Source organism: Branchiostoma floridae, chromosome 19 (genome assembly GCF_000003815.2).
Source record: "Branchiostoma floridae strain S238N-H82 chromosome 19, Bfl_VNyyK, whole genome shotgun sequence".
NCBI lineage: Eukaryota > Metazoa > Chordata > Leptocardii > Amphioxiformes > Branchiostomatidae > Branchiostoma > Branchiostoma floridae.
In genome coordinates, this window is record NC_049997.1 from 10635577 (window position 1) to 10655461 (window position 19885).

General features: G+C 40.3%; 4 protein-coding genes across 4 annotated transcripts in view; 3 read left to right on the forward strand and 1 right to left on the reverse strand.

The window, feature by feature from the left end:
- Window positions 1-4478: 4478 nt before the first annotated feature.
- LOC118407221 (zinc finger protein 883-like) lies at window positions 4479-8746 on the forward strand. The gene is made up of 2 exons (XM_035807665.1): window positions 4479-4570; window positions 6731-8746. The coding sequence occupies exon 2, from the start codon at window positions 6733-6735 to the stop codon at window positions 8737-8739; it is 2007 nt and encodes a 668-aa protein (XP_035663558.1). The 5' UTR covers window positions 4479-4570; window positions 6731-6732; the 3' UTR covers window positions 8740-8746.
- A 1924-nt stretch (window positions 8747-10670) lies between these two features.
- On the reverse strand, window positions 10671-12954 carry LOC118406465 (gastrula zinc finger protein XlCGF8.2DB-like). Its single transcript, XM_035806518.1, has 3 exons — window positions 12940-12954; window positions 11888-12133; window positions 10671-11327 (listed from the first exon to the last, which is right to left on the reverse strand). Exons 1-3 carry the CDS (start codon window positions 12952-12954, stop codon window positions 10671-10673), a joined length of 918 nt encoding a protein of 305 aa, XP_035662411.1.
- Window positions 12955-16232: 3278 nt separating this feature from the next.
- On the forward strand, window positions 16233-17105 carry LOC118406466 (zinc finger protein 525-like). The gene has a single exon (XM_035806519.1). It carries the CDS (start codon window positions 16233-16235, stop codon window positions 17103-17105), a length of 873 nt encoding a protein of 290 aa, XP_035662412.1.
- Window positions 17106-18492: 1387 nt separating this feature from the next.
- The window catches only part of LOC118406994 (sodium-coupled monocarboxylate transporter 1-like), a 31355-nt gene continuing 29962 nt past the window's right edge, over window positions 18493-19885 (forward strand). Inside the window, exon 1 of the mRNA XM_035807400.1 lies at window positions 18493-18703. The gene's annotated coding sequence lies outside the window, so the exon portion shown is untranslated. The remainder of the gene's footprint in view (window positions 18704-19885) is intronic.

Here is a 19885-nt window from a genome sequence, read left to right on the forward strand (position 1 = left end):
AAATCGTGAAAATAAAACTATGTCAAAATTTTTTTTCTAGATTTAAAGAACCACACTGTTAACGTTAAAGCCCCATTCATTTTTTTTGTATATATAGGTATTTTGAATTATAGGTATGAAATATATAGCGTAATAGATGTATGATATGACAATTATAGTTCATTTCAGTTCAGTTGGTCCAGGCAATTGAAACAAGGTCCCTCCATAAGTTATAAACCATTAACCTTGACTTTTTGTTCAGGTGCCGTATTTATTTATTTGATAGATTTGTTTTACTGTGGACTTCTTGTAAAGATTTAAGTTTTTTTTTGTTTTGTTTTTTTGGTTTAACGCTAGTTCACCTTTATTCGCAAGGAAACCAATATCCGTTGTATTTAAATCCAGCTTGCTCAGGGATATCAAGTTGACGAACAGTGGTTTCCAACTGCAATATTTAAAATAAAATGCAATTTGAAACCACCGTCTTTCGACTTGATATCCCTCAATATCGTTTTTAGATACAATGGATATAGGTTACCATGCGTATAAAGGCGAACTAGCGTTACACTATAGATATCCATACCGGTAGCTGCAGACTTCTTGTATTTTTGTTGAAGTTTTCTCCAATAGTATCTATTATGTTGATGACGGCTAGAAATCGAGGTAAAATTTACACGATAGAAAGGTACTCAAGCAACTGTATATGTTATATTTACCTCTAAGTCAAAAGATTTTTGCCGGGGCGCCGAAGGCGCCCGGCTTTGTCCCCGGTTTAATGGTTCGTCCTTGGATGGGTCTGCTATGGTCGCAAAATGTACCGTGCGTTTTTACGACAATTCTCAGCCCTTCTCAGCCCTTCAAATAAACGCAATGTACCGTGCGTTTTTACGACAATTCTCAGCCCTTCTTAGCCCTTCAAATAAACGTTGTAAGAATACTGTTTATCCATGACCTCTACTCGTACAGAAAACATTGCAGCGCTCATTAGCAAAGTCTAGGAAAGGAAAATGTTTCTTGATTTGCAGTAAAACACTGGTCATGTAACATTTGAGGAGTTGTCGTTAAATCGCACGGTTCATTTTGCGATAGCGTTGACGGGTCCGGGTATTTAGCGGAATAACCCGGAATAACCCGGAATAACCCGGAATAACCTTAATAAAGGATGAAAGCTACCGAAATACAGTGTGCTTTGATAAGTTAAGATCGCAGAATGCAATATTTTGGCATAAAATAATGTATATATGGCCATGGGAACAAGAAATATTACGGTTATTCCGGGTTATTCCGGGTCATTTCGGGTTATTCCGGTAAATACCCTCACGGGCGTTGACGGTGCGGAGGAGGTGAGATTTTTATCGTACAGAAATTGGTACAGTTTGTAAAGTTATCTTTCTGGAATTCGGATGTATTAAAATATAACATTACATTCTAAGGCGTAGTGTCATGTGAGTAAAATGAGCACGACATTTGACGAAAGATTTTGTGGAGGGTATACAGTCAAGTTTATTGTGCAACGATTGGAACAGTTTACGTGCGGGTGGGAGGGGGGCGTGCGTCTATATATGCAGCTGCAGGAGGTCCTGCAGGACATTTTCGATCGTAAGAGTAACGTACAATTTGAAAAGATAGTGATCATGAATTCGGACACATTGAAACATATTTCCAAGGAACGGTATATAGTTTTTTTAGTAAAACCAGTGTGTGGGGATTGACGAGAATTTAGATAGTTTAATGGTGCACTGTGCTTGAGCCGATGCGAGGCATTATGCAGGGCATTTTTGATTGTAAAAATATCGTACAAGTTGAAAAGATGGATCGGATTCTAATACATTAAAACATACATTTCCAAAGAATAGTAGAAAACAACGGATTGTAGCTAACTGTTAAACAATCAGCAAAGCAGTTGGCAAGATGTCACACCTGAACTTTTGTAGATTTTTGCTTTTTGTTGGTACTAGTAAGATGTTATGTGATCAAGACAATATTTTCTTTCTGTTTCAGTGACGCCTTAGACTGTTCTCTGCTATATATACAAGTGACACAGTAATATACAGAAACTTACAGCTAGCAAAAGTCTGTACTCAATAAGATTTTACACAGTACACATTTATACTTCTTCTGCTGAAATCTACGCATTACATTTTGCATCCAACCAAAGAGGTTTGAAAGAGAGTCCTTGATCCAACCAAATTAGACCTTGAGACCTATTAACAGATCATTGATCACTGTGCATTTTGCACATACCAGACTCAATCGTGCCACTGAGCACTGCATTTTGCACACACCAGACCAATTGTGCCACTGAGCACTGTGCATTTTGCACACACCAGACCTATCGTGCCATTGAGCACTGTGCATTTTGCACACACCAGACCTATCGTGCCATTGAGCACTGTGCATTTTGCACACACCAGACCAATTGTGCCATTGAGCACTGTGCATTTTGCACACACCAGACCAATCGTGCCATTGAGCACTGTGCATTTTGCACACACCAGACTCAATCGTGCCACTGAGCACTGTGCATTGTGCAAATAAAGTCAAGCAAAGAACACATATATTGTGAACAATGTGTGAATCTATTTTATCGGGAAAATACCACCAAGGTGACATCATTTTCAGTGGAGATAATAGAGGCAAACAATGCACTGCAAATGCTTTAATGGCAGTTGTTAACCACAGTACTTGCAGACAAGCAATTACCTGGACAAGTACAGACCTTGATGGTGTACTTTTTCAAGGAGATGCACTATACACCTACATAAAACCATCACTAAGATCTGGTGTGGAGTTCCTCTCCGTTGATGATATTCCAGACTATTTGCAACTTTACAACAATACTGTACGTGTATCAATAAAAGAGTCTTACACTGGAGACATATTTGCCACAGAAGCAGTCTATCCTTATTACACCTTAAAGAAAGCCCTAGAAGCAGCATTTGCTGAATCCAACACTTGTCTTTTCATAACAGCACATGGAATAACTGGTTCAACAGTAGCATTGTTGCACGCTGATAACAAGTATTTTGTTTATGACTCACATGCCAGAAGTCCCATAACAGCATTGCCAGATAGCCATGGCACTTCTACTTTAAGCATGCACAGTTCAAACAGCAATCTAGTTTCATTCTTGCAACAACTTAACTGGAACACAACATGCAATTTTGAGGTTGTCCCAGTACAAGCAGAAAATGTTTTCTTATCAGTTGAACCTACTGGTATACACATTATCAATCTGACTAGCAATGTTTCTTCTATGATTGAGTCAGAAAACTGCTTTCAAGTTCAACAACAACACACATACACCTTGGTTAAACCAGAGTTTGTATCTACGAAAGAGAACCTACAACAACCAAACACAGCATTTCCATTTGCACCACATTGTAACCAAAGTACTGGGAAAAACATTGTGCCATGCACCACAAGCAAACATCCAAGTGCTATGCCAGAGAACAGGAATGAAGGCCTCTTGAATCAATTAGTAATGTCACCAAATGCAGCATCAAATTTAAATGATAAAAAAGTGCAAGGTCTTGCAATCCAAAGCGCAATATGCAAGGACAAACAAGAAAAACAAACCTATCAACAGAAGACAGAGAGTCTTGCAGAACAAAGAACATCATACAAAGCAAAGAAAGCAAATGAGACCTGTGAGCAAAAAGCAGCACAGCAAAGAGCATCATATAAAGCGAACAAAGGTTTCCAGCCAACTTCCCATAGATTTTAGATATAAACTTCTAGTTTAATAATGATGCACATTTTACTGGAACACAACATGAAATTTTGAGGTAGTCCTTCCAAATGCGCCCCGGCCAGCTTTTTTTAAAAGCTTTCTTGTTCAAATTAATCCATCCAGTTGCTTTAGTACGTTTTGTATTGTATGATATTAGACTGCGTTATTTTTGCATTATGACGATGTTGTGTTGTCAAGATATTGTGCCCTGTTTTCTTTTTCTTTTCGTATGACAATCATGATGTAATTTATGTATTTTGTCGGACTTTTTTCTAAACTAGTACTGAAATTATAAACTCCCTTCAGTTGGTGATATTAAATAAATATAAGCCATCTTTGACAATTTGTTTGGTATTCATGTGTGCATTAATAATAGTCAAGCTGTTGTGCATGTATTAAGGTTCCAAATTTTATAGGTCCTCTTAGAAGTATTCCTGAATAGTTTATATCATTAACGGTTCATCCCCCTTTTTTTCTGGGCCTAATAGTTGTTTACTCGACAGGGTTGCCGGGTAACCCCAAAGAATACGGCAACTAAATCAGGCGGATAACATTTGTTCGGTTAAAATTACGCAGGGTAGACTATTTCTAAGTCGCCTTTTCTGAGCCTAAATACCAAAACCAAACATTGAAATCGGACCCGTTAGATAAACGCCCAAATGAATGAAACTACACTACTCAACTCTATAGCCGCACATCGACACTATGAAGATATCAGGTATTGTGACCTTTCACCTTTGACATCTATGGAATTTAGAGAACCCGCTGGGAGATGCGATGCGAGGGCAGACGGCTAGAAATTCCTCGTCCCATTTTCCATTGGAAAAACAACAGTAACGGTGCCTTATTGAGGCTAAGGTAAGGAAATCTTTACTGACGTTTGTAAGACCAGTGCTTCTTTGAGTGTTCTTGTTCTAATTTCAACTGTGCTACTTAAGAAGATTTTAACGTACACATGTGTTTGAATATCGTGTGACCTTTCAGGAGGACCGATCATCATTAAATAGCGAACTCTCAACTCTTAGTCTTACGTTTGATGTTGCTTGGGTATTTGTCGCTCGATTTCAAAGACACCAGAAGCACAGACAATATTCCATCTGCTGGTTTCTGAATTCGGCGCCAATTGTAAAGTCAGACATTGCCGTAATGATCGGAGATTCATTGAATCATAGATAGCGTTATATCAAATAATTTAAGGATCCATATAATCTAAACTCTCCTTGAACTCAGTAACCAAACAGTCAATCGCATTTCATGTATTATTGTCTTATTGATAGAATTTGTCACAATATTGAGAGGTGTCAACTTATCCACGCTCTTATATTAAACGTAGTGCTCTTTCGTCCTCGCATCTGCTTGTAAATTAATTAGTCATACTACCAGGAAAACGAGAGGATGCATAAAGCATTGGGTTAGTGACGTATACCCAGGGTAGTGAGTCACAGCTACTAGTAAATTTCCTTGAGGGGCTCGTCCGAAAATGTTCAGAGGGGTGACTGTGACCCGGGTCACTTCCTGGACGTGATCAAAATGATCTTTAGGCCACAGCAAGTAAATTTTATGGATGACATCAGCGCGCGCATGAATTTTCGCCTGATTTCGGGGAAAAAAAAAAAGATTTTTTCTTCCTTGGCAGGGATGGTCAACATGACGATAAAGTACGAAAATGAGCAAATATATTGTGTTGTAGCCAAATAATCGTACTTGTAGAAGTGACACTTGCGAGGTACCCAGGAATGTAGTTGTAGAAATGAAACTTATTGGATAGTTGTAAAAGTGACACCAATATGGAAGCTATGACTGTGTTTACCAACTTTGTTGGTGATGCCAGTCTACCACACTAGTGTCACTTTTACCACACAAGTGCATGTCTTAAATATGTAGGAATGAATGCCTTGTTGGCTCTGATACCATGTCTTGTCCCTTAATTCTTTTTACAACAGTCATCGCAAGTTTATGGTGCCTATTTTTGAACATGTAGCCATCTTGTTTATTTTCACCTTTCTTGTTTGTTTTTTCGCCCTATCGCACTATTTTTGCAGTCTGCATAGGATGTCATCCATAAAATCTACTTGCTGTGGCCTTAGCATATATTAAATCAAGAAGGAGCATATTTGTCCAAGAAATGAAACTGATAACAACGAAAACTGTGTAAAACAACTGTGAACTTCAAGGTATTTGTATAAAAGTGAACAGGCAACTCATTTGCACTTCAGTAGTTAATTTCCTTCTAACTAATGCCTGACTCGCCAGCTATTTCACTGACCATCACCATATTTGGATGTGGTCAGGGGACCGTCCAGTAACTCCCCTGTAGGGACTTATGATACTTGCTGGGTAACAGTACACTTTTTCTGAGAAACACATGTTGGCGAAATCCAAGGTTATAATGAGAGAGAATGCAGCTGTTTTCTGTAGGTAGCAAGACTCCTTTGTCTTTTCTTTCTCAGGGCTCGAAATACTGGGTGCATGTGCACCCAGGTGCACCCAAAATTGAAGCTGTGCACCCAATTATTTTCTGTGGGTGCACAGGTGTGCACCCAAATATTTTCTTAGGTCTATGTATGTAAAGATATCAAAGCATACTAGTATACATCATATTCTTTACACCTTTAGTGTTAGAAAGATAATAAAAATGTTTGTCATAGTACTTGTTTAAGAATTTGATAGCTTGTAACTAAGTTTTATTATTAGGTTATTGTGGTGCACCCAAAATTTCAAACTGGGGCACAAGTGCACCTAATCCCAAAAATGAATTTCGAGCTCTGTTTCTACTCTCCGAGCAGATATTTGGCTCCGGCCGGTTTTAACGTGTTTTAGGTGTTTTGGGCGGACAATATAGTAAGCCCGACAAAATCGCCTAAACACACGTTGATTGGTTTACAGCCGGAGACAAACCTTTAATTGGAGAGTATAGTACTCTTTTTCCGTACCTAGGAACGTACAATACTAGTTCTGGATCTCGTAAGGGACGAAATATCAATATCGTTTCCATAACCTTGATATTTCTTTTGACAGGAATGGACGTATCGGGAAGAAAGGGTGTTCAGAGTGACGGTTACGAGAGCACAGAACAGGGGAAGACTGACCATACGTCTTCACTACCTTCTTCACCGGACCTCGCAAGTCAAGATTCGTCCAAATTGGCCCTGAAGACGTACACGGCAGCCAGTATAACAACGGATGTGCGCGTGGAACACACACATGTGAGCATGTATTGTTGTTCCCAATGTCCTTATACAGCAGAACATGCGGGTTTGTTGGGCCAACACGAAATGAAGCATGGATCGGAAATGGTGCTAGAGACCCACACAGTAGTCAATGGAACAGCTGATGGGCATGTGGAAGACGTAAAAGTGTATCGCCGTTCCAAATGTCCATATTCAACAGAAGATGCTGGTTTGATTGGTCAACACAAAATAAGGCATGAATCGGAAGTGGTCCTAGATACCCACACAGTAGTCAATGGAACAGCGGATGGGCATGCGGAAGACGTAAAAGTGTATCGCCGTTCCAAATGTCCATATTCAACAGAAGATGCTGGTTTGATTGGTCAACACAAAATAAGGCATGAATCGGAAGTGGTCCTAGAGACCAAAACGACAGCCAATGGTACAGCGGATGGGCGTGCGGAAGACGTAAACGTGTATAACTGTTCCCAGTGTCCTAATAAAACAGAAGATGCCGGTCTGTTGGACCACCACGAAAGGAAGCATGAATCGGAGACCCAATCGGCAGCCAATGGAACAGCGGATGGGCATGTGGAAGACGCAAACGTTTATCGTTGTTCCCAATGTCCTTGTACAACAGAAGATGCTGGTCTGTTGGGCCAACAAGAGATTAAGCATGAATCGGATACCCAAACGAATGAAACTGTGGATGGGCATACGGAAGACCCATTACACCGCTGTGCCAAGTGTCCTTATACATCAGAAGATGCAGGTCTTTTTGCGCGTCACGGAAGGAAGCACAGAAAGAAGAAGAAGAGGGAAGAGACGAAAGAATACCGCTGTCCTGACTGTGATTATGTAGCCACTGAAAGGAACAATTTGATCAGGCACCGCCGAGAAATGCACCTGAGTATCGAACGTGGCGGAGAGAAGCATGGAAAGACGAGCGAAGAGATGATTCAAGAACGCCGCTGTCCGGATTGTGAGTACGTAGCCACTCATATAAACAACTTGACCAGGCACCGCCGAGAAAAGCACATGGGAATCAAACGCGGCGGAGGATTGAGAAAACACCCATGTGAACAGTGTGATTATGTAGCGACTAGGAAAGATGTCTTGAAAAAGCACATCGTGTCCAAACATGTCTTAACCGATGAATCTATCAAGTCGTACCATTGTGAACAGTGCAGTTTTCGCAGTGCGCACAAAGCGTCGTTACTGAAACACAAGCAGACTCACACCGACGAGAGACCGTACACGTGTCCGCACTGCAGCGGCAGCTGGAAAACGAACTTTGCGCGAAAACAGCATATAGAAAGGGTCCACATGGGGGATCTGCCGTTCATGTGCGGCGAATGCGGGTACAGGACGGTCCACAAGTCCCATCTGGTCACCCACATGAGGACCCACACTGGCGAGAGACCTTACAAGTGTACTGAATGTGACTACCGGGCGATGAAGAAGGGGCATCTGAATGTCCACATGGCGAAACATACACAGGGCCTGTCTTTTACCTGTGACAAGTGTGACTTTAAAGCCAGGTATGACTACCAACTGTCTGCCCACATGAAGACCCATGCTTCGGTGCTGTACCATTGCCAGGAGTGCGATTTCGTCGCTACAAAACAACAACACTTAGACAAGCACTACAAGGCGAAACACTGTCAGGACGAGACGTATGTCTGTAAGATGTGCGAGTTTAAGACGGCTTACGCGTCTTCTTTAAGTCTTCATGTCAAAACGCACAGTAAGAGACCTAGCCTGAATAGGCGTTACAAGTGTGATCTTTGTGAGTATGCCATTGGCTCAAAACAGGCTCTGGTTAATCACATTGCCCGCCTTCATTACGGCAGCTAATAAGGAATAACCTGAAATACAACAACAACAACAACGACAGCAATCTTTATTGACAAAACAAAAGTACAGCGACTTTCATAAGGTCTTATAGTTATACATTCGAAAATAGTTTCATCAGGTTGGTAGAATATAGGAGAATTCCTTTCCACAACCAGTATATACTTAACTTTGCTTACGTTTCGATGTCTCTCAGACACTTTTCTCAGAGCTTCTAACTGGAGTTCTGCTTCTCGCCGCTATATGTAGCCGATGTAGGTGGCGCTTTTGCGGCGAGAACACAATCCCAAACGTGGCTAAGCTTGTATCCCCCCCCCCCCCTCTTCCCCTCTCCAGTTCATACTGTCTGTGGAAAATAATTCTCGTATATCCGGTCTTATACATAGTACATCTATACCTACATCCGAACAAGTGTATACCAATTAAGTAACAAACATGTATACGAGTATTTCAACATGTATAATTGTCGGTTCTTTTTCCTAAAAAGGAAAAGAGGGGCGTGTGCCTATATTGTGACCATGTGCCATCTTACCGTCAAAGGGGGTTGATTATCTAACTAGTATAAAAGTCAGTGTTTTGATTGAATTGCAACATCTATTACATTTTATACATGGATTCTATTGATAGACTAACATATAGTGTTGTAGACAGTGTTATTATATGATTATGTACACGTGTTATAAAGTACCTACGAATACAGATAACTAAGACCGCACTTGCTATTTACGTTAAAATGTGGTGGTCGTCTTTTTAAAACTGTGCCAAGACTTTACTTGTAATGGTTTCTAATTAGTCAGTTTTGGCAGTTGCACTTGTATGTTACAAAATACAAGTTTTAATCGTGCAAGTTAATCACACATTTTATGACAGTTTCTAAATAACTTATCAACAAGGCTAAATACGCGTACGTTATTACACTTATCAATTATAGAAAATCTTTGTTAATGTTTATTTATATATGATCTAAAGGATTTGGCCAACTAACATGGATTGTAGCTATTTAATACATTTTAATGAGATATTCTAAAACCTGAGAAGACATAATGTTGTTATATGTTCTATCATGTTATTAAACAATAACATATGTTGCTACCTAACAAAAATGCTAGCTGCTCTGCTATATACATGACCATATATATTTTTATTCAATGTCATACCAAATAATTACAAACGTAACATGTTCTTACAATATTTTATATTAAAACATCTGGAAGACTTTTATCTCAACATTGTTAATTTATGTAGGATTAATTACATAGACTGTATATGATGTAAGGTACATCATGATATCATTAATAAATTTACTTTATACTCACAATATAGGCCATGGTTAGTTGCTTTTATAGGTATTACGATTATAGGTAGAGCAAACTACGTCTGTACAATTCGTCTAGTAGCTGTTGTACTGTGTGAGAACTTCGAAAGTGTCAATCGGTTGTACTGATTCTATCTAGATTATAGAATTCTACCTACACGGGTGTGTCTGGAATGGAACACATTTTGGGGCACAGGCCATAAAACTTCAAATTTGTGTGACATTCCAAGCCACTGGCCTCTCAAGAGATTAGTCCTTTTTTTCTAGAGGATATATGAAGTACTGCATGAAACTACTACAACAAATGTGACCGCACCGTGAGCTGTAACATTTTCGTGTATTAGAACTCCTTAATACTTTTAACTCTCACGACCGATGCAGTAACAGTCTTTGTATCATCCGTCCCATGCCTTTTCCTGTGTTTCTTTAGCAACTGTCTCCAGCAAACTTTTGTTGGCAAAAGTTCTAAACATCAATACCCTAGGCCAATAGATTCTAAAAGAAAAAATGCAGTACTTTGAAAAGATAGATGCCGTAGTACGACAACAGTTACGCTATCTTCTTAGGATATTGTCTTCGTCTTATCTAGGGGCTTCTTTGTGGTTTGAAACTGCTTAGTTTACGTTTGCTCCTTTTTCACTTTCACGGTGGACACAGTGGTTTCTGTTTTCACATGTTTTTCCTCCTCGTGCATTTTCATGTGCTTGTTCAACAACCTTCTGTCCGAGATAGAGTAGTCGCACATACTGCAGCGGTACGGTTTCACTCCTGTGTGTTTTCTCATGTGTTTGACAAGATTCCCTCTATCTGCAGTCCGGTACCCGCACTCCTCACACATCAAGGGTTTCTCCCCTGTGTGTATAGACATGTGGCGGTCCACGCACCTCTTGTGGGCGGTGGTAAAGTCGCACTGCGGGCAGCCGTAAGGTTTCTCCCCCGTGTGGGTTCTCATGTGCTTAAGCATGCGACTCTTTTGGGCAGTCTTGTACCCGCATTCCCCACACAGGTAAGGAAAGAAACCGGTGTGTTTAGACAAATGTAGGCGTAGACACTCCTTCCGTACGGAAGCGTAGTCACAGTGGGGGCACTGGAAGCGTTTGTTTCCGCGGTGGATGTCCATGTGGGTGCCGAGGGTGGAGCTGTGCGCGAAGGACCAGTCACATACGGGACATTTGTAGGGTCTCTCACCGGTGTGAGTGCGCACGTGCACGTTGATGTCGTACATACGCTTGGAGGTGTAGTCGCAGAAAGGGCACTGTTTCACGGGCTTCTGGACCTGCCAAGATGGATACACACATGCATTATGTCTGTTTTATCATATTAGCTCTTCATTTTATGGACGGTCCATTTAGGCTGAATTGTGTAACATTCCTGCATAACACTAGATGTCTACACAGAAATGATCTGTCCTTGGTGCTGAGCATCATCCACAAAAAAAGGCAAACAGGTCTGTCCCTGGTGCTGAACATCATTCTTACATACATAACCCCTCCTTGGTGCTAAAACTCATCCTTGCATACACGTATATGACCTGTCCATGGTGCTGAACACCATCTTTACTTACATACATGACCTGTCTCTGTTGCTGAACACGACCCTCATGACATGCATCATAGGCATAAAACATTTAGCCACTGTTCAAAAACAGACATTACTCTATGCAAATATAGACATTTCATTGTTACAATTAAAGTAGAAATTGCATTATTAAAAAGATTGCAACATAAGTAACAAATGGTCTTTTAAAGATAGGTAGTGACTAGTGGGTAACCTGACATATAAAAGGAAGCCATACACCAAAACAAACAAAAATATTCTGTACACCTTGTCTCTCACCTGAACAGCCTTCCTGCGGCGGCGTTGTTTGATGACAGGTTTCACACCTGTGTGCCTGACCAGGTGCCGGACCAGGTGCGGTTTGCGTCCCGCGGCGTAGTCGCAGTGCGGGCACGGGTACGGCCTCTCCCCGGTGTGGGTCAGCAGGTGCTGCCGCAGGTTGTGCTGGCGGTCCGAGCGGTACGGACACTTCGGACACGAGAACGGTCTGTCCTCCGTAGAGCTGTCGTCTTTCTCCTTTTTCACCTAAGGGTAAAACATTGATACTCTCACGACAGGTACAGACTGAAGCAGTCTTTGTATGATTTATCTCATGCGGACACTTTGGAACACGAGAACGATCTGTCGTCTTCCGTAGAGCGGTCATCTTTCTCCTTTTTCACCTGCCAGTAAAGTAGAATAATCATTATTTTAGGGCGCGGTCACATACGTCGTGCGATCGTCGTACGATCGCTAACCTGGAAATTTTTGATAGCTACTTATACACGACCCTAGAACGAACAGAAAACGTGTGTGTTGAAAAGGGTCGTATACGGACCCTTCGGACACAAGAACGACCTGTCCGCGGTAGAGAGGTCATGTTATTCCCTTTTCCAACTTACGGTAAAGTAGAATCACTGGTGACGTAAACGATACACATAAATACGACACTATGAAGATATCTGCATTTACATTTTTGTCTCCTGCATGCTTTGGAAGATCGTATTGCGTGCATAACAGTTTGCAATAAAAAAGAGATCGTATTTCTATATCAATATCTTGCCAAGGAAAGTACTACAAATCAAGCACGCAGACAAGATTTATGACATAGCGAAAGATACTGTAACAGTGAATGATTTTCTAAAGCAGGACATTAGCAGAAAAGCTAATGCATCTATACATGTCTTTTATTTGCTTCATTTGTTGGCCCGTTTAACAGTTGCTTCTTTTTATATTTGATGCTTGCAGGCCCCGTCCTTGGTACTGAACACCATCCGCACCCCTCCCCACTGTCGATCTATACTATCTCCGCACCCAAACAACATTCAAACGCACCCGATCCATGCACGTACCTTTCGCTTGTCCATGGCAATGAATAAAAAAAAATGGTCCACCGTTAACAAATCTCAGCTAGATATTAATCCGTGAAATTGAACAAAGACTGTGAAATTGTATGAAGGCTCCTGGTGACAGGTGGGGGTTAAAGGTCATCAATGACGTCAGAACCAAATTTCTCGAAAGTGTCGAAAGATGTCCGCTGACAGTAAACTACCCCTAGCACGAGGGTCTGTTTTCTCCTTTAATGCTCTCAGTTAGAATATAAAATTTACTTATTCTGGTGACCACTTTGCAATTGAAAGATTGTATGTATAATGTTTTGTACTTTGTACGGCACTTCAATGCCAAGAATGGATGCTAGTAGTATAGCGGGGGATATCAGACGGTTTGTGGCCTCACTCAGGAACAAGGCACACAATTCACTATATACAGTATAAATCCTGTTATCGATGTCTTATCAATGTCTATCAAAATACAGATCAACATGACCATTACTTGAAAGACACCAAATAACGTTACGCAAGACAAATGTAAAGGGGATATAAAGGTGTTGAGCATCAACCACAAAATGCAAACATGTCTGTCCTTGGTGCTGAACACCATCCTTACATTTCTTTCTCACGCTACGCCCTGAAATGTGTGGAACAAATTGCTCTTCTGAAAGTCAGATAGACTGATATCCAGTTATTACGAGTTGATGTACGAAGGGAATCTTCATTAAACATTTTTGAAAAGTCTTTGTAGATTTCATGGCATGCGAAACACGACCCACACAACTCTGATCACAGTTCACCCTTGTTTTTCTCCCCTTTTACCTTACTGATTTTAACAGCACATCATCAACTGGAAAATAATTGAAATTTGGCAGATATATATCGATTAAAGGCTATACTATATACTATCATGCCCCAACAGTTGAGCTGCGAACCCTTTTTTTCTGTTTAGGCCGACAATATTCAGTATTGATCACCCCTCGGATGTATTGCGACGACATATTAAAATTTATGTATTCTATGAACTTTAACCCTTGACCCTTACAAATTTATGTCGCGAGCGCTTTGTCAGTTTGTGTATTGCCGGTTTGGCGAGTCTATACCATCTTCCCGTACAAATGACAAGATCACACCAGTCAGCTGACGAGCAAGGTACGATTGTTTGGTAAAGAACTGTTTATTTACCAGTTATCTTTGTGAAAACGTTGAAAAATGTCGAGTAGCTATCGTAAATCGTAACATTGAATCCAGTTTATCGTCCCGTCGCTCTGCCGGGATATCTTCGGGGCAGACAGGACTCCCTACCGCCGGGGTAACCTTTCGGTGGCCGGTACTCTTAGCCAATTAATTCCGACCGCGAAAACGACTGCCGGGTGTTAAAGGTAACTTCGGCCGACGGTCGATAGCTTCTTCTGCCCCGAAGAAAGCCCTGCTAATCCACGGTAGACTGGATTACTGAAATTCGCAATTTTTGCAGACAAATTGATTTATAGTGTGTATGTATGATATACTGAATACATTATAATATGTGCGGTGGTCTTGTATGTACGCTTTCGTATAATTATAGCTAGACAGAAAACAGTACAGGTCAGTGAATTTGGGAGACATGATGAATAAACCGTAATGTGATATTTGTTTGCCGTACGTCAACACATTTATGTATGTAAGGAGGTTGATGAAAGATCCTTGAATATGATATGAATATATGTTTGTACGTATAAATGAATGTAATGCTAGTTCACCTTTATCCGTGGGGTAACCTATATCCGTTGTACTTAAAACGGACTATTTAGCGACACTATGTGAACGGACGGTGGTTTCAAACATCAAAATATTTCGGTATTGTTATATATTGAAAATATTGCAATTTCAAACCACTGACTGGATATCCCTAGATACCCTGTTTTTAAAAACAACGGATATAGGTTATCCCAAGAATTAAGGTGAACTAGTGTTATGTACTTTTTATGAAGGTGTGTATAAAACGTTACTGTTATTGGTTCTATCTGGATATATAGCTTTGTCTTTGCTTTTTCATCAATTCATCTGTACATAATGTTTAAATTATCTCATAATACCCATAAAAAATATGCCTGGAACAAAGCCAGGTGGCATGGCGCGTGTATGAATGACGTATGATGAATATGCCATATTTGGGCAATGCAGATTAATCGAATAACAGCAGCTGTTCGATTTCACTTTGTGTTATTGTGTTTGTCCAAATATTTTTAGGACCTTTGGGGACATTGGCCTGATTTACTTGGCTAAATGTTTTATGCCTGTTTGATGCATCTTACGAGGGTCGTGTTGAGCACCAAGGACAGGTTATTTATGTATTGAACGTTCCATGTTTATAATTATGATGTTCAGCAACAGAAACAGGTCATGTATGTGTACGAACATTTTATGTATATCTAAGAATAGTTTTATAAAGTTTGTATGTCACTGGATAGCTCTATTATTTGTACACAATCATTTTGTTTTACATAAGCCGAAGTTTTTGTCACCGAATTTCACCTTGCACAGGCGATAATTGTAGCCTCGAAGAAGGTCAAAAAAATGTCACAAAAAAGTCAGCTAGGTACAAAAACCTGGTTTGATTTGATTTGATTTATTGATATTGCAGACAATGCAATACATGGTAAACGCAGTCAGCTTAGCTGATATTGGGTGCCAACAAATACATATATTTACATGTATACTTCTCATTGAATACACATAATTAACTCAACTGGTTAACGTATACTTCAAAGGAAACAACAAGATTAAGCCTAAGTAAAGACAAACCTTCTTGAGTAAAATATATGGTCGCCAGTGTTGTTGTGTGCAAAGCTTTAAGATCTTTGTTCTATAATATGTACATGATTTACTTTGCCCTGCGTTTGCATGATTTGCATGTTGCCGAGCACGTAACAAACAGAATAATCTAATTACTATACATTATTTATAGCCATAAAGGAATACAGATATATCGTGCAAACTAATTGGGGTCTAATGTGGTCCTGGTAGCGATGAAATTTATTGTTGATTTATGAGTATGAGGGATCGTGTGACACAGCAGGGTGTTTGATACAGAACTCAGAGGTCCTTGAACCCTGCTATTCTACCGATCTTGCTCTTGGCATATTTGGGGACCATATGGATAATGTGATAAAAGTATATTGCCCTTAATGTGCTTTTTTTTCATAGGAAATACAATAATTTTGTACATGCATCCAAGTAGATTCTAATAAGATTGACACGACTGTTGTGCTATTTTGTATTTCGTCTAACTGAAGTCCCCCCTTTTCTAAACCATGTTTCACTTTCTCCAGATGGCAGAAACGTCCGATGAAATGTCTCTCACACCTTCAACAACCACAAACGTCGAAGAGAAGGAGCCAAGCGAACACAACGGATCAACAGCGCCCCCTCGCTACAGCTGCAAGCATTGCAGCTACCAGTCGAATTGGCCATCAGGTCTCCAGATGCACGTCAGACGAGCGCATTCTGGATACAGACCATACAAGTGCCCGCACTGTGAATATACAGGGGCTGCTAAATCTGATGTGGACATTCACATGGTAAGGCATACCGGCGAGTTACCGTTCATGTGCGGGGAGTGTGGGTTCCGTACGGGGCACAAGTCAACGCTGGTCGTCCACATGCGGATCCACACGGGGGTAAAGCCTTACAAGTGTTCGCAGTGCGACTACACTAGTAGATACAAGCGGTCCCTTAACGTTCACACGAGGCACGCTCACACTGGTGAGAAACCGCACAAGTGCCCTGACTGCGACTACAAAACCGCACAGAAACCGAACCTGATCCGTCACTTGCGTAAACACACCGGTGAGAAACCTTACAAATGTCAGCTGTGCGACTTTACCGCAAGCACCAAACAGAACCTGGACTTCCATTCTGTGAAGCACACGGGTATCACACCGTACTTGTGCGAGGTATGCGGCTATAAAACCGCCAACCGACAACACTTTGACATCCACACTACGAGGCGGCACAGCGGTGAGAGACCGTACGCTTGCCCCCTATGTGACTACCGGGGAGCGTTAAAAGTGGACGTAGACAGACACATGGTTCGGCATACTGACCTGAAGTCCCACCAATGTGAACTGTGCGGGTGGAAGACGGGACACATGTCATCTTATTACAGACATATGAGATTAAAACATGCCGAAGATAAAAAGTAGCCATGAATTTCACCAATGGTTTCATATATATATATATGGTTGTATGTCCCAAATATTCCGATATACGCAGTTCTCTATACAGAAGGCTGTCATTTTATGCACAAGGATTTATCTCAATGGACCTGAAGTGCAAATTCAAATACATCATGACATGTGACAATTCCTGCACGGCAGATATAGGAAAATATATCAAAGAAGGTTTAGACATTAGAAATTCCTCAACTGATTTTAAAAGCCTCCAATGACTGTAAAAAAAACTTATCCCACACTACAACTCCTGTATTAGTTAGATAAGCCTTAAGTTAAGTTATAACACTGTAGTTATGTAGATGCCATACTTTGTACTCGTACAATGGTTGTGCAATAAAGTTATTATTATATTTAGATTATTCCTGATCAAAGTTGATCTGTAATTTTCAAATCTGAACTTTCAACAGTCCAACTCCAATCTTTGTCAAGGAATGGTCAATCCACTGCCTGTGTTATTGGTATATTGTCCATTTCTTAACAAAGAATGGATCACATTTTGGTTAACTCTTATTCTTGTGTTTGAATTTACAGTTTTCCTTTGACCCAAAATGACTTCTACTAACACAAATGAACTTTCAAGTTAGTAATTACCGCATTTTGGCATTTCTTCTGTTGGAATTTATTAATCTATTGTAACAGTACATTCCTATCTTGGAATTGCAGGTGAAGATGTTGGTTACGATTTGAAGGAGAACAATTAAAGAACTGAATAATGGATCTTCATGACTCTAACTATGTAGAAAGCTCAGTTGATAATTGACAGTATTAAATGCTAATAATCAATTTTCGAATGAGAAATCTGCGTGCAATTTGGCAACTATGAATAATAGGTATGTAATATTGAAATCTTATTGCATGAAAATGAACACCTTATTATTTGGATAAATGCGAGTAAATGATGTAACTTTTTTGCACCATTGCCTTTGCTGATATACTTACAGTGCAATGGGCAATGATGTTATAGCGTTATATTTATGGTCTGACGGGATCTAGGATTGAATTACAAGTTCAGTCTGGGCATCGGAGCAACCGTCAAAGTCGAGGTTATTGACCTCCGAGTTCGTGACGCGGCACACTTGTGCGGGCTATACCATCTCCTCTGGAAAGGGGGGGGGGCTATTGGCGTTAAAAATTACTCGGGATCACTATGATAGTGTTTCAGTAAGAATCTAGAACACGTACAAAAATACTATTCAGACAAATTAATTGAAACGGATACCAGGAAGATATCAATGATCCTAGAAAAGCGTATTATATTTCAGTTTAAGTTCAACAGTGTTTTGAAATAAGAGGGGCCGTTATGTTGGCAGTTGGTTTCAAAACATAAAAATAGCTTGAGAAGTACGTGGTAAGGTCAGAGTAAGGAATGATTTCAAGGATAACGGCTTGGTACCAGATAACTGGGCTGTGTAAACGTCGACGGACAAAGTGTTTTTGATACAGGTTCTCTGTGGGCTTCTATAAAACGGCGGAGCATTGTTTAACTATAATTTTTTTTGCGGTGGTGTCAAGGAGTCGGACTGTGTTTAGGCGTTCAAGATCATAAAGTTTGACGCGAAACTAAAAAGGTATGTTTCTATTCTTTAACTGTTATATATATGTAGAAAGAGAGAACATTATTGCGTTACTGTTGTAACATGTAGAATGTATGGTAGCCTCTACATGCACTTCTACACTTGCCAATATCTATCAATCTCAAATAACAGCATAGCCTGTATATAACATTCCTCTCTAGTTCCATTCAAAACATGTAACCCACCAAGACTATACAATTATAATGAACCATGCATTTTGCAACGCATACAATCCACTGTTGGCCAACAGTCATTATACAATCTAGTGTCTACTGTAGATTGTTTGGAAAGTAGAAGAAAGTGTTCAAATAGACAGAATGATATAAAAGAGGACCGGACCATATAAGTTTATTTTGCAACCTCGGAGCAAACTTTGCCCGCCTTGGCTGGCTTGAACTCCTCTGGAATATTATTCCGTCTATCTGAACACTAGTTTCTACTATTTTACAGTAACCCATGGGTTTGGTAGATACTATTCACAGTCTTTCTGTCCAAGAAGAATGTTTTCGAACTGTGCGATGATTGTTTGGTGTGCCAGGCCGTTTAACATTGTTGAATTACAGTCAGTTAGAGTATACATTACATATCGTAACTGCGGCATTCTGAGAAACAGATAACTAGATTTAATGCCAATACCATGCTTCATTCGAGCTCATATGGTAAAGAGCCATGTTTCCTTCCTATGTCTGATTTCTAAATATGAAACATTGTCGAGTTACAGACAGTCAGACTATACATTACGTAGCGTAACTGAAGCATCATGACAAACATATTTAAAGCCAATATCGCGATACACTCAGTCCACTTTAGGTCAGCAGTTAACTTTCACTGCCATAAACATGTCTACTATCTTCCGGTTTTGATCATGTCATCTATTCTAGGAACATTTTATAGAAGTCATTTACCTTCCCTACATACATTTAACTGCCTAGGCCAGTGTCTGTCTCCTTGCTCTTTCTCCACCACAAAGCACGGTCCTGTGCCGTAGCTTCTGCAGCCTGTAGACTAAATCCAGTGTCTTTTACGATTTGGTATTTCCAGCGCTTAAGGCCCCCTCTCACTTGACGTGCGGCACGCTTGCGGCATTGCTGCGTTCGGAAGATGCTCAACGAATTTCAGAGATAAAGAACGAATTTTCTTACTTGGTGTATATTTTGGACGCCTTTTATCGTATAC

What these genes read in the sequence shown, in the direction of transcription:
- LOC118407221 (XM_035807665.1), top strand. Translation starts at nt 6,733, where the DNA reads ATGGACGTATCGGGAAGAAAGGGTGTTCAGAGTGACGGTTACGAGAGC.
- LOC118406465 (XM_035806518.1), bottom strand. An exon ending in GCCGCAGGAAGGCTGTTCAG is followed by an intron (nt 11,328 to 11,887) that starts GTGAGAGACAAG and finishes CCATCTTGGCAG; the next exon opens with GTCCAGAAGCCCGTGAAACA.
- LOC118406466 (XM_035806519.1), top strand. Translation starts at nt 16,233, where the DNA reads ATGGCAGAAACGTCCGATGAAATGTCTCTCACACCTTCAACAACCACA.